Genomic DNA, 12,969 nt, shown 5'->3' with positions numbered 1-12,969 from the left:
GTTTACTTTTTTTTTTTTTTGGTAACAAATCGACTTTTTGCAATTTTTACGTATATCCGTCACTTTTTTGTTTCGTTTAATTTCTCATTTTTTGTATTTTCTTCAGCGTCGCTTTTTTTGTTTTTTTTTTTTTTTTCTCTCCTTCTCTATCCGTTTATTTTTGTTTACTAAATTACTCTTCTTCTCTATCCGATTATTTTTGTACTATATTAGTTAGTGCCTTCGTCCACAGAAATCCTATTTTTTATATTGATTATTTTTGTACTATATTAGTGCCTTCGTCAAAAAAATAGTTCTAATACGTTAATGTCTTAGAATCGATATTATTTGAAATTTTGTTTCTAGTCCTTTAAGTCGCGTATCAATGATAGTTATAAGAAGGTGATATTATATTATACCATAGCCTCCTACTTATTAATATTAATAATATCAATTTGTAGCCTTCAAATTGAAGTTATACGATTCGTAGCCCCAATTTCATGCGATTGTAGAAGATTTCCCAGTCACAATTTCACAAATCCTAATTCATTCTTCTATAAACGTTGGCATTTTGGCAATCGGTTTTGATTTATTTAATCACATTTTGATATGTTGCACTTCGTTTTTCTCAACTGTGTATCAGATTATTCCCTATATTTTATTCCCAATCCTCTCAGTTTCTGTGTCTGACAAATTTTATGTCCTACTAATGTTTCACAACAAAATCCTTCTGTTCTTTTTATCCAATGATAATTATTCCTATCTATCTCTAAGTATCTCTAAGAGAATCAATAACTTTTAAAGGAAGTTGAGTATTACAACATTACTCACCTACTTTTTTAGGACTAACAATTTTAAAATCTACATTAAAACGTGCTTAGTAATTATCAATAGAAATAATAATAGTAACACTAGTAAAATATCATACAGTTTATCTTTCAATAAAATAATGAAAATAAATATCATACACCAAAATACATGAGAATTTTGAAATAAAAAATAACTAAAATACTAGAAAATAATAATTTTTATTTAAAAAAAAAAACAAACAAATACAGAAATTTTAAAATTAGTAGTAGTCAATTATTTTTCCAAAATAAAATCCTACCAAACAAACAAGCCTTTGTGGAATTTCGAAAGAAAGAGTAATAAATAGTAATTAATTTATTGCTATGTGAATATAATATTTTTTTATATTTTTATTAAATAAGACGGTATAATGAGTAAAACAATATAATATGTATATTCACATAATATGTATGATGTGAGCAGCGTATAAGCCATTGTTTTGAGAGAGGAAAAAATGTCTAATTGTTTCTTTAAGAGAGACAAACTTCTTTTAATCCTCGAAGTTTATCATTACTGTCACTCTAAAAGTTCATTCTTATTTATTTTATACAAACACTCGATTACTTCTTTCAGATTAAGATATAGTAATGTTACATATACAAATATACATGCATGATTTAATAGTTTTAATTTAATTTTCCAAACACTCCTCTGTCAATATTTCAGTTTTTGTATTAATTCAAAATATTTCATTAATGACATGTAGTATATACTCTATTAAACAACAATGAGATTGGGACGAAAAGAAAAGGTTTATTATTTTCTTTTTGACGAAAGAGATCTCGAAAAAGTATCATATACACGGGGAAACGTCAGTTTAGATCCCTAATTTACTACAAGAAACATGTGACTGAATTCTCAATAATTCAAAAATAATTAAACGGCAAAATATTTTTATCAACATTAATATACTCACTTTCTTTTCCTTTCTTTTTTAAAGATTCTTTATTATCAATAATGGTTCCTTATCAAGGCCGATAATAACTCGAACCCCCAATCTATTAATCGAACAATAAATGTTCTATTTTAAATTTTACAAAATTTTCATAAGAATATTAATCTGACACTCCGTTGTGTAAAGAGTAATATGACTATATTCTCATATGACTCATCCTTTTTATATCAATAAACAAATACTACTACAAATGTCAAACCAATTTATTAATGACAAATAAATGGAAATATTATTAAAGTTTTAACCAACTAGAATTATTTTTATGGGTTGACTACGCCAACTAGCATGGGTTCTGATTTTTTTTTATACGATCAATTACATCAAAATGTCAACCTTTCAACCATCACTATTGCAAGCATTTAATGTAGTTCTATTTTCATAAATTCAAAAGCCATCTGAGGAAAACAAGTGAAAAAATATTTAAAACTATGAAATTATAGAAAGCAAAGCAATTAGTAGTTGGCTAGATTAGAAGAGTGGTCCAGGGTCCACTATACAGCAGCACGGAAAAGGCTGTCTACACCTATAATATATACTCTACTATATATGTATGTATTTTTTATTTTATTTTTTTTCAGATTTTTGGACTCGGTGGCAATATAGACACGCTTAATTAGGTTTACTTAGATCTAGTATATATTTTTTTATCTTATCACAATCTTTAATGAACTACAATTAATTACGGAGTAAATACCTCAAGTAGGCCATTTTCATCTTATAAATATAAAATGTGGCATTTGAAGCGTCCAACTGGTCTATATGACATCGCCGATCGCGATGGTAATAATACGGTACCGCAACAAGCTACTTATCCATGATCTAAAATCTCACGTAAATAGTAAATCCAAAACCCATGATTTAGATATGTTTTTGTTCATTTATAGTTTTGGTTTTGGACCAAGTAATTTGTAGCTTCGAGAGTGTTTTTTATTTGTGAATTGTAGTACTAGTAAAAAGCTTTAATTCACTATATAGAGTTTTTTATTTGCCGTAACTATGATTATTGACAGTTTAAATTGGAATCCATAATTTTTACTCCTAATTATAAATAGAGCTTATATAGTACTCTTAATATATGCTTACAAAGTTTTATTCGTAATTGATATAATTAGGATTATATAACCTAAATTAAATAGATGCTTTATAAATATTAATTTCATTCCAATACTTGAATAAAAACAATTAAAACAAAAAACGTTTATTGTGTTTTGTTATAAAAATGCAGCAAATGCTGCAGTGCCCACCCGTGGGCGTGCGTTGACGAGACCACCACTGATGGCAAAGGCTATTTCGATTGAAATTCCTACCAAATTCACTCCAAATATAATTACTATTATTATATGAATTTTTTAATACGTTGAAATTGAGATAACGAAATAACTTGGATTCATGTAACTTTCTTGGGTTTCTCCTTCACTCACGCTGATGTGTTGAAATTTGGTGATTCGGTGGAGAAAGATGAGTTATTTTTATTGCTACCCCTTATTGTGGGGCGGCTTATATTAATTACCATATAATTTTTCCCAATATTTTATTCTTTTATTAAAGAAAAAAAATGTTCATTTTCCCTTTTTACCTTACTCTCCAAATTAACTACTACACCACTCACCATTATAGTGCTTATCAATAATAATGAGGCCGTGGAAGAAGAAGAAGAACACATGTACTAATAGTCATTTGAATCATAATCACATTATGATCCAAGGATTAAATGTATGATCTTTGCATCATTGATTCACTTTGCTAAAAATGTTAATTATTAACTACAATTTTCTGGATAGCCTTATCTAAACTATGATTCGAATCAAAATATTAGGTCAACAGTCATCCTTCAAGATCTAATCGGTTGAAATGTAAGTCAAGATTAGGTTTCTTGAGAAATATGATAATAGTAGTAATACAAACTAAATGATGTGGAACTTGCATGGATATATTGTGAGTTTGTAACGCTAATTAGCCTAATAAAATCAAAGTATATTTTCCAATTTCGCATAAAAATAGGCCCATATATCGTATTAATATATTCTTTAACCAAAAAACAATAATATCATTCCAATTAGTCACAATAATCCAATTAATTCCTCCATTATGCTTCCACATATACTAATACAACACATATTTCCAAAAAAAATGTCACTATCCAAAAATTCCGTATCAACTCGAAATGATTATGATTGCATTTTTAGACCCCAATTCACAAGATTACTTTTTTGAAAACCCATTTTTAAAGATAAGTCCCAAACTTAATCATAGAGCTCCACAATAATGAGAGATAACAACCACTGTGTGTATATATATCGTCACTAAACTGCCCACGTCTTAACTCATGATTTCACTCTGAAATCCCAACCTCCTCTCCCCATTCTTCCTCAATCATCTCTGCATTATTATATACTGTTACATTCTTCAACACCAATCAACAAAAGCTGCAAAGGTTTCACCTTCTTACACTTGCTCTGTTTTCCCTCTGTTCTCTGTTTTCCTCTGTTTTTGTCTCTCAACATTTACTGTTTCATTCAATTTTAGGAAGAAATGGGCTCTGATCATCTTCCTACAAACTGCATCGCCGCCGCCGGAGAATCCGGTGAGAATCAGAGAATCTCCGGCGTTGATGGGCTGCACCACTCCGCCACTAAATCAGACAGCTTCGTGATCGATATGGAGAGGTTTTCGCATCTTATAGAAAAAGATTCCAATTCTGCAAATTCAAGACTCACTGTGAGTTCTTTCTGTAAATAAAGTTTCAATCTTTTTTACTTTTTCGCAAATTTCGAGGAATCGGAAATCTTGTCAGCAACCATAATTCTAATTAATTTCAATTTTCAATGTTTGGTGTTTTCTCACCCGAAAGTAATTCCTTTTCACCCTTTTTCCTAAATTCTTTTTGAATTTTAATAATGAAATTGATTTTGCTGATTATGCCATGATTTATGGTGCAGAGAAATCTTTCAAGGAAAGGAACGATGAGAATCGCAGAAAGGAAACTCACCGATGTTAGTTTGCTTGCAACTTCACCAAGAGGTACTTCTTTCTTCCCCTTTTCTCCGAGTAAAAATTCAGTAGTCCGAATATATTGCACATAGTGTATTCAATCAATCATAATTGCAGAAAATGATAAAGAATATTTATGCAATTGTGATTAGCTGGACACAATAATTGATAATATATGGGATCACTGAATTTATATTTTTTCATTGATTCCAAATTTAAACTGTAATTTCAAGAAAATTTGCCAAAAAAAGTGGTCACAATCGGTGAGGTTATTTCTTGTCTTATAGTCAACTCCCGGTGTAGTCACATGGTTGCTTCAAGCATAACAACATAATTAGTAATCACATTTTAATAATACTTAATTAAACTAACTAAATCAATTACGCCTTAAACAATCTTGTGAATAGCTGTAACGTTGCTGTCACTATCTCTATATGTTTTTGTCCATGAGCAATGAGCTAGTACATAGTCGAATCTACTTCGAAGACATTTTACATCTTAACTTAATTGAGATTAATCCAAAAAGAAGCATTACATCATTGAACCAATTTTAAATTTCTACTTTTCACCATACACATTATAACACGCCTATACTTCTTGCTTGGTATAAAAAAATTGCAGCTACTTTCACGCTTGAAAAGCAAGGGGTGGTGGTGGAGGCGGGGGCCCACGACCACTCGGGCCCAGCCCAAGTCAATCACCAGATCACCATCACCAACGGCGGCATAGCCACCACAGCTGTAGGTGCTGAAACAAAGAGCCGATTCGGCTTCCGCCGCTCATCTCAAACTTGGACCATCGATCCTAGAAGAATACTCTTCTTCTTTGCAACACTGTAAGATTTTCGTGTTTCTTCATTATTACTTATATGTCAGTTAAATTCGGCCCATAGTTTGGCTACCATCCTATAACTAATTGGCAATAGGAGGAAAGGCCTATGAGACTTATATAGTAGTTTCAGTACTCTCTTTACAAAGATGCGAGACAGTGTTATATTTATATTTCTTTTTTATTTGCCAATATAGGATGATTTGTGAAGTGTATATCTTCTGTTGCAGGTCATGCATGGGAACTATTCTACTTATCTATTTCACCTTATCAATTGGCAAGTTCAACGGTGAAAGTTCTTAACTAAATAAACATATCATTTTCATGGATATTTTGAAGACAAGGTTTGATGTGGGCACGTGGAGAGATGCAAGAACAAAAAGAAGAAACAAAGAGTTAGAACTTTTGGCAGAAAGGGATTACATAAGATTCAGTGGATTTCACTTTTTTTTTTCTCAGAGTTTACAACAAATATATGTAAAGAGTGGGAAGCAGCAACAACAGAGAGGATAGAAAGTCATATGATGTGTATACCCTTTTTTATGTTAGTTTAGTATCTTGGGAAAATGTAGTGGAGCCTCAGAAAAAAGAAGCAGCCTTTTTTGCTAAACTTTTTTTCTTTTTCTGTTTCATCTAGTAGTATTAGACTAAGGAGAATTGTCTTAACAATTAAACTTCGGTATTTTACCAAATTGAATAGAACTGAAAAACCGAATTTGAAAATAAAAATCGAACCTAACTAAGTTCTAACCGTAAAACTGTAACAGAAAACTAAATTCGAACTATAAAAACCAATCTGAACCGAAAAAACCAAAATTTCATGAATATATCCAAAAAATCCGAACAGAGTTTTATTTTATGTATATAATAGTATTAAATAAAAATTTGGTTTTTGATTTTTCTGTTTGAACCGAAAAATCGAAATTAGCCACAAAATTTAAACCGACCCGAACCAAAAAAATCCAAATTGAATTTTAAATTTTGATTTAGTTCGGATCAAATATTTAATTTTCAGTTATTTTGTTCCCCTCTAATTTTATGAATCTTTTGAGTGATGTGTGTGGTCACAAGTCACATCATGGTATTCACCAAAAATAACACTAAGGCAAATAGAGAGGGATACAAATTAGGTTACTGGCATCATATGCACGAAATCAGAAACCTCGACTGCTTTTAGAACAAGGCAATACACCAATATATGCTCGTGTTAGGCAGAGTAACAAACAGTGGAACATGGGAGTTCCTTTTAACTCAAATGTTTTGTGTCAATCTAACAATTTTATTTTGAAGAAGAATCATATGATATGCCTTTACTCTCGCACTCTATCACGAAGGAGGGTTGGGATCAAATCTAAGGGTGAGCAAAAAATTAGAAAACAGAATATCATAACTAAATCAAACCAAATTTTAAAATTTGGTTCGGTTTTTTCATTCGCTTCTAATATATATTTATGGTATAATTAATCAATCCGTGCCTACAAGCTAAAAGTCCAACTTAATAAAGTGTAAAACAATTTAATTTTGTAATTTTTCACAGTTGAAATATATGTAGCACACATTTTAAAATTTAAAATTTATATATTAATATACAGATTCAGTTTTTCGATTTGGTACGATTTTTATGGATTTTGAATTTTTAGGATCGGTTTTATTTGGATTCCTGTTAGGTTCGATTTTATTTTTCTGGAAAATTCAGATTTTCAATTTTGGTCGATTTTGGTAAAAAGGTCATACTGAAAACTACACGCTCAACCTATACATGCCAATGCTTTAGGAACAGCCGGGTCCAGTTTCTAAAAAAGTGAGCCGTTTGTTTTTATGAAAGTAAGTCTTTATCGTTTCATTACAATAAATCTTAGATTCATACAAAGTCAAACTAACAAACGAAACAATTCGTTGGTAGAGCTAAGGATTTTCGTTAACTTCTATTGGAAAGAAAAAAGAATGGTGAATAGGGAAAAGGGAAATAAATGTGACGCAATCGCTCATATGTTAGAAAGATATTCTCCATGTATATCTAAAAAAAATTAATCATAGAATCCCAGCGAATACTAATTTGTTTCTATGTATACAAGCAATGGATATTTGAACTCGTCACTTGGAAATATTGGTTGTCATGTTATTAGTTTTTATCTTTATGTTAATGTTTGATTATCGATGGCATACATATGCACTAATGAATGGAAACTTCAATATTGTTTCTTCTCTTAGAATTATACTATTGAATAAAATATATAGGTGTCTCAAGATAATTAATACCAGTATTAAATTTATTAGTTAGTCAATAAAAATGGATTTTGAGTTTATCTTAGTTGTGTAAGATCTAAAATTTTAGTTATATTGTATCAACACCATTGACTTTCTACAAAAAGATGAAAATACATAAATTTATAATATATGAATGATAGAATATATAGTAGTAGTAATAAATAAAAATGATGAAAATACATAAAAGGAGTATACATTAATATTAATATATGAACTATATAAAAAAAGAAAAATGGGGTGAGAGAGGCTCGAACTCTCGACCTCAGGATTACTCAGAAAGCTATGAGACCTACGCGTTAGCCAACTGCGCCACCACCCCTTTATGATAAAACTCAATGTGTTTATTTAGATAGATGATAGAATGTTCACAGACCACAATCTTCAACTCTATCTCTAATCTCCATCGACGCTTATCCCTTTGCTAAAATCAATCAAATCGTGAATCTCAAACAAAAAAATGGAACATCTCGTGTAAGTATTATATAAATGTGAGAATTATCCAAAAGTATGAGAAATCATAAATTTAGAGAATTGATAACCCTTGCCACAAATGGGCCCGATCACAAGAAGTGCGGTGCGGAGAGGTTAGGAAAACGTCTACGATCTGAGTCCGGCCTTGTAGTGAGGTGACCGCATCTGAAAAATTCCTTAATTTATACGGGAGTAAATTATGATCAATTAATAATCGTTATTGCTAGTGAGAATAAAAATCTGATAATTTATTCAATTAAAATATGGTCTGAGTCTGAAATAATTGAAAGTGGACTAGTACAAGAATTTATTGAATTTAGGGCCAAAAATGGGATTACATTTCAATTATGAAAAAACGAGAGAAATTTGTAGTCAATAAAATCCAATTTCAATCTCACAACAGCTTCTCCGACTCAAAACGGCGGCCAATGGAGCCATTTGCCTCTATCCGCCGGAGCTTTCCCGCACTGATCTTCCTGCTCTTCCTCCTCATTCAACCATCTCTTTCGATCTACTGCGATGAGGACGATTGCTACGATCTCTTAGGGTATGCAATCGCGCTCCGGCATTCCTCTCCACGATCCATTTTCGATTTTTATGTATGAATTGTTTTTTTCAACTTTTCTCCGAATTGATTTGTAATTGAAGGGTCACTCAAAGCGCCAATGCCTCCGAGATCAAGAAAGCTTACTACAAGCTCTCTCTTAAGCAGTATGTCCTTTTCTTTTTCTTTTTCTTTTTTTCTGGCGTGAATTGTTAAATTTGTTAGTTCATATTGACTGGTATTGCATTTATCTTTTCAATTTGCGTGTAGTCATCCGGATAAAAATCCGGATCCCGAATCGAAGAAGTTTTTTGTGAAGATTGCAAATGCTTATGAGGTACATTCAGATTCTGAATTATCAATGGATTGTATTTGATTTAATCATGCAGTTACCTTGTCGTTTGTATCCCGTGCAAATATTTGTGTTTTGAGTCTGAAATTTGTGGTATCACTTCAGGCTAAGGATATATATCTGTGGTAAACTTGATTCTGTATTCTGTAGCTATTTAAACCAATCAAATTGAGTGAATAAGTCACTGAATTTACAAATTAAGGTATCATTTCACGCTATTTTGACCGATCAAATGATAGAATAAGTCACCAAGTTTACAAATTAAGGTTTTCTGAAGATGTCGAATTGTTGTTCCTACAGTGCTTTCCTGCAGCAGTTCTGTTTGATTTTTGGTAAGTGATTTGCAGTTGAACTCACATCTATTTGTTTTCTAGATATTGAAAGATGAAGCCACGAGGGAGCAGTATGACTATGCAATTGCACATCCAGAAGAGGTGTGTTTGCTTCTGTCTGATCATGTTAATCTACAGTGTTTCCCTGTTCTTGTATTGGTTAGGATGCATGCACAAGGTTTTAGCTGATCATAGTTTATAATACCTATTGTTTTGAGTCCAAAGTGAACTCTTTCTTAGTATCAGTTCTTTGAGTTCAAGACCCTCCGTCATTTTAGTGTAACAATCTATGAAAAGTTCGGTGGTTCAATGTTATTGTAAGTGTATGTATGCTATAACTTTAGAAGAGGCGTCAGCATTCACCGGACCATTGTCGTCATTCTATTCAGCGCCATATGTTGTTGATACTTGGTTCCATTAAAGGAAACCAAATTTTCATTGTATGCCATGTCAATTGAGTTTCTTGGATTTATATCTCCCTATGTCAACCGAAACTGAATAATTGCCTCGGGCATGCAGGACTACATCTGTGTATCAGTTACATTCAAATTCTGGGCATCCACTTTTCGTTTTTGTCTTTATATTTAATTGATGTTGATTAAAATACTGATTACACAGTCTCATTTGCCAATCTTGGGTTTCATAGCACTTTTTTCTGCCTTGTAATAAACAATGTTCCTTCTGTGCCTTTTCCTGCTGTCACCCCACATTTGCTTTTTCTGTCAGCAACATGCCAAAATCTTTTCAGACTCGTTACTTTGAATTCTACGTATCTCTTCATGTAAAATTACCAAGTAAAGGATTTTGGTTGAAAGAATCATTATTTGGTATTACTTGCTGCTCTTCCCCTTCCACTTTGATTGATACGTGCATGAATGCTTAAAAGTGCAGTGATAGTCAATACTTGATCATTAAACTATCGTCAATAATGTTATCCACTGCTAGTTGATATGCATAAGTGCTAATTATTTACTTGTGTGTAGGTATTCTACAATACAGCGCGGTACTACCATGCTTATTACGGCCATAAGACAGTAAGTTAACTTTTAGCAATGTATTCTATTTTGTCTACTCCTGTTTTTACTGATTGATCGTAGCATTTACATTTTAAACTTGTTTTATTTATAATGCTTCCGTCAAGCATATTGGATGTTAACTATTTATCTTTTATAGGATACTCGTGCTGTCCTTCTGGGTCTTCTTTTGATTCTCTCAGGATTTCAGTATCTTAACCAATGGCAAAGATATAATCAGGTAACGGAATTTGTTATATGTCATGTGAAAAGGCATCGTTTTGTGATAAATTTTAATGGAAGAAATGCTGTCACTTTGTAGTGCCTGTATTAAAGCTTAAAGCATCAGCCACTGAAAATTATTGCTTCAGTCTCTGCCACTGATTTTCGACATTTTGTTCCTGTTTTAGGCCATTGACATGGTGAAGAAGACTCCAGCTTATAAGAATAAGCTAAAAGCTATGGAACTTGAACGCAATGGAAAAATAACAAACAAGAGGAAGGGTAACAAGCAGATGAACAAGTATGACTTGCCTTATATTGTCTTATATTGGTTCTATGTTAGTTGCGTGTTCAGCCGATTTCTTTATCCTATGATAGTTCTTTCTTTATACCATAAATGAACACTCATCCTATTCTTTGTCTGGTTTCTATATTCATAGCCTTTGTTGTGGAAAATATCTTGTCAAAAGATTTTTTGCAGATTCCATTCAAGTTGAAATGAAGTTCTCTTTCTTTGTAGGCAAATGGTGGAGGATTATAGTAAGGAACTTGAACTGCAGATAAAAGGTGCTGAAAAGCCTTCCCTTTGGGAGCTTCTTGCTGTTCGTGTCATATTACTGCCTTACACCATGGGAAAGGTTATTTGTTACACTTGCCTCTCCTTATATACCCTGTATGGAAAAACCATTAGCATTCCTGTCAAACCTGTTTAATTTAGCCATTATTGTTCTCTACTAGATGCAACTTAGAGCATAACTAGAAAAATATTACTCCCTCTGTCCACGTAAAGTATGGAATATTTGCTATATTGGGTGTCTATGAAAATAGGCAACTTTTCTTTTTAAGACATTACCCCACAATCTACTTTATCTTCAACCTTACAAACACTTACGATTTACCAAAAAACCACACATTTTCTGCGTAGTGGGGCTTGGACCCATAGTTATACCCTTTTATCCACTTAGAACTCAGCCACCAACATCTTCCAACTAAGTATCTTCTGAAAAATCTGTGCTCATCAAATGTTTGTATACTATCCATGGTCGGAGGGAGTACTAATCATATTAGGTCATTTTTTATACAGCTGTTGTTATGGTATGGGCATTGGTTGTGGCGGTACCAGGTGAAACAAAAACCATACTCTTGGGAAGATGCCTCCTATCTTACTAGAAGATCTCTGGGGGTACCTTCTGCCTCATGGAGAGACATAGGTAATGATACTGTCTTGCCAGTAATTTTTCTCATGCTTTTACTTTTTGTACATTGCTATGAGTTTACTTATGAGTACTGGAAAAGGGTTACTGTATGTCGATATGCATTATTTGCCTATATTTGAGTTCTTATCGGTATTGCTCCAGCTTTCTGCAAATTTGATCTTAAACTTTGATATAAATTTGTAAGATATTTTGCAACCTAGGTCCTAGACATGGTTTACATTTTTGTGTTAGGCATTCTGCATGATGAAGAAATATAACAAATCGACAAGTATTGAGCTTTATCCATTTATAATTTGAAGTGATAAACTGAGCTAACTTGAGTTTGTGTGTGTGTCAGATGAATCAACAAAGGACGATCTTGTCCAAAGACGACTGTGGGTAAAACCCAACTTGGAGAGCTATCTGTCTGAGATGAGGAGAGAATCAAAGTACCGGAGATAGGGGATACACAACTCCGAGAATCTTAAGATACAAATTGCAGCATTGGTTGCCCATATCACTGAGTTGTGTTAGTAGTTCTGATTTACTTCCGAGAGAATTTTGATAGTCCATGTAGCAGTAACCTAATTGTTATTATATACAACAACATATTACAGGAATGGAAGTCATGATCATAGTTACTAAAACTGTTGTTTAATCTCCTGTTAAGGAGTACTCCACTACTTAAGAAGAATTGTTATTTCTTTCTTAACCTATCGCTACACTATTTGATTGATTGGTGTTGCACAGTAGATGTTAGTACAACTCATATTTTATTTTTTGTTAGGGAGTCCCCTAACTTTGTGAAAGCGACTGAAAGAGCAAAAAACATTGAAAACATTTATGCTGTAGAAAATGTAATATAACAGGAAAGTATAGAAAAATGACCATGTTGTCTCAAAAAGTACAGCAACATATGATGTAGACAAAACGCATAATTTTTATGCTTTAAACGCATGTTGTGACCAT

At 32.3% G+C, this 12,969-nt stretch overlaps 2 protein-coding genes and 1 non-coding gene across 3 annotated transcripts; 2 read left to right on the top strand and 1 right to left on the bottom strand.

Moving 5' to 3' along the window:
• Nucleotides 1-4,315: 4,315 nt before the first annotated feature.
• Nucleotides 4,316-6,212, top strand: LOC125213023 (uncharacterized). Its single transcript, XM_048113373.2, has 4 exons — nt 4,316-4,501; nt 4,723-4,804; nt 5,396-5,609; nt 5,833-6,212. The coding sequence occupies exons 1-4, from the start codon at nt 4,316-4,318 to the stop codon at nt 5,903-5,905; spliced, it is 555 nt and encodes a 184-aa protein (XP_047969330.2). The 3' UTR covers nt 5,906-6,212.
• Nucleotides 6,213-8,103: 1,891 nt separating this feature from the next.
• TRNAM-CAU (transfer RNA methionine (anticodon CAU)) lies at nt 8,104-8,189 on the bottom strand. The gene is given in 2 exon segments: nt 8,104-8,139; nt 8,152-8,189. It is a non-coding gene; the product is annotated as a tRNA-Met (tRNA).
• A 159-nt stretch (nt 8,190-8,348) lies between these two features.
• Nucleotides 8,349-12,712, top strand: LOC125202683 (Chaperone DnaJ-domain superfamily protein). Its single transcript, XM_048101132.2, has 11 exons — nt 8,349-8,496; nt 8,745-8,888; nt 8,990-9,052; nt 9,156-9,222; nt 9,612-9,671; nt 10,553-10,603; nt 10,743-10,823; nt 10,993-11,105; nt 11,325-11,442; nt 11,889-12,015; nt 12,359-12,712. Exons 1-11 carry the CDS (start codon nt 8,378-8,380, stop codon nt 12,460-12,462), a joined length of 1,047 nt encoding a protein of 348 aa, XP_047957089.2. The 5' UTR covers nt 8,349-8,377; the 3' UTR covers nt 12,463-12,712.
• The last annotated feature ends 257 nt before the right edge of the window (nt 12,713-12,969 follow it).

The sequence above is a fragment of the Salvia hispanica genome, chromosome 2, assembly GCF_029641045.1.
Source record: "Salvia hispanica isolate PSC_SH4W2 chromosome 2, Shi_PSC_v1, whole genome shotgun sequence".
NCBI lineage: Eukaryota > Viridiplantae > Streptophyta > Magnoliopsida > Lamiales > Lamiaceae > Salvia > Salvia hispanica.
This window is presented reverse-complemented; position numbering and strand designations above follow the sequence as displayed.

Excerpts from the sequence above, each read along its gene's own strand:
- LOC125202683 (XM_048101132.2), top strand. The coding sequence starts at position 8,378 with ATGAGAAATCATAAATTTAGAGAATTGATAACCCTTGCCACAAATGGG. Across the intron at positions 10,824-10,992 it reads AATGGCAAAGATATAATCAG|GCCATTGACATGGTGAAGAA; the intron begins GTAACGGAATTT and ends TTCCTGTTTTAG. Across the intron at positions 11,443-11,888 it reads TGCCTTACACCATGGGAAAG|CTGTTGTTATGGTATGGGCA; the intron begins GTTATTTGTTAC and ends TTTTTTATACAG.
- LOC125213023 (XM_048113373.2), top strand. The coding sequence starts at position 4,316 with ATGGGCTCTGATCATCTTCCTACAAACTGCATCGCCGCCGCCGGAGAA. Across the intron at positions 4,502-4,722 it reads CTGCAAATTCAAGACTCACT|AGAAATCTTTCAAGGAAAGG; the intron begins GTGAGTTCTTTC and ends TTTATGGTGCAG. Across the intron at positions 5,610-5,832 it reads CTCTTCTTCTTTGCAACACT|GTCATGCATGGGAACTATTC; the intron begins GTAAGATTTTCG and ends CTTCTGTTGCAG.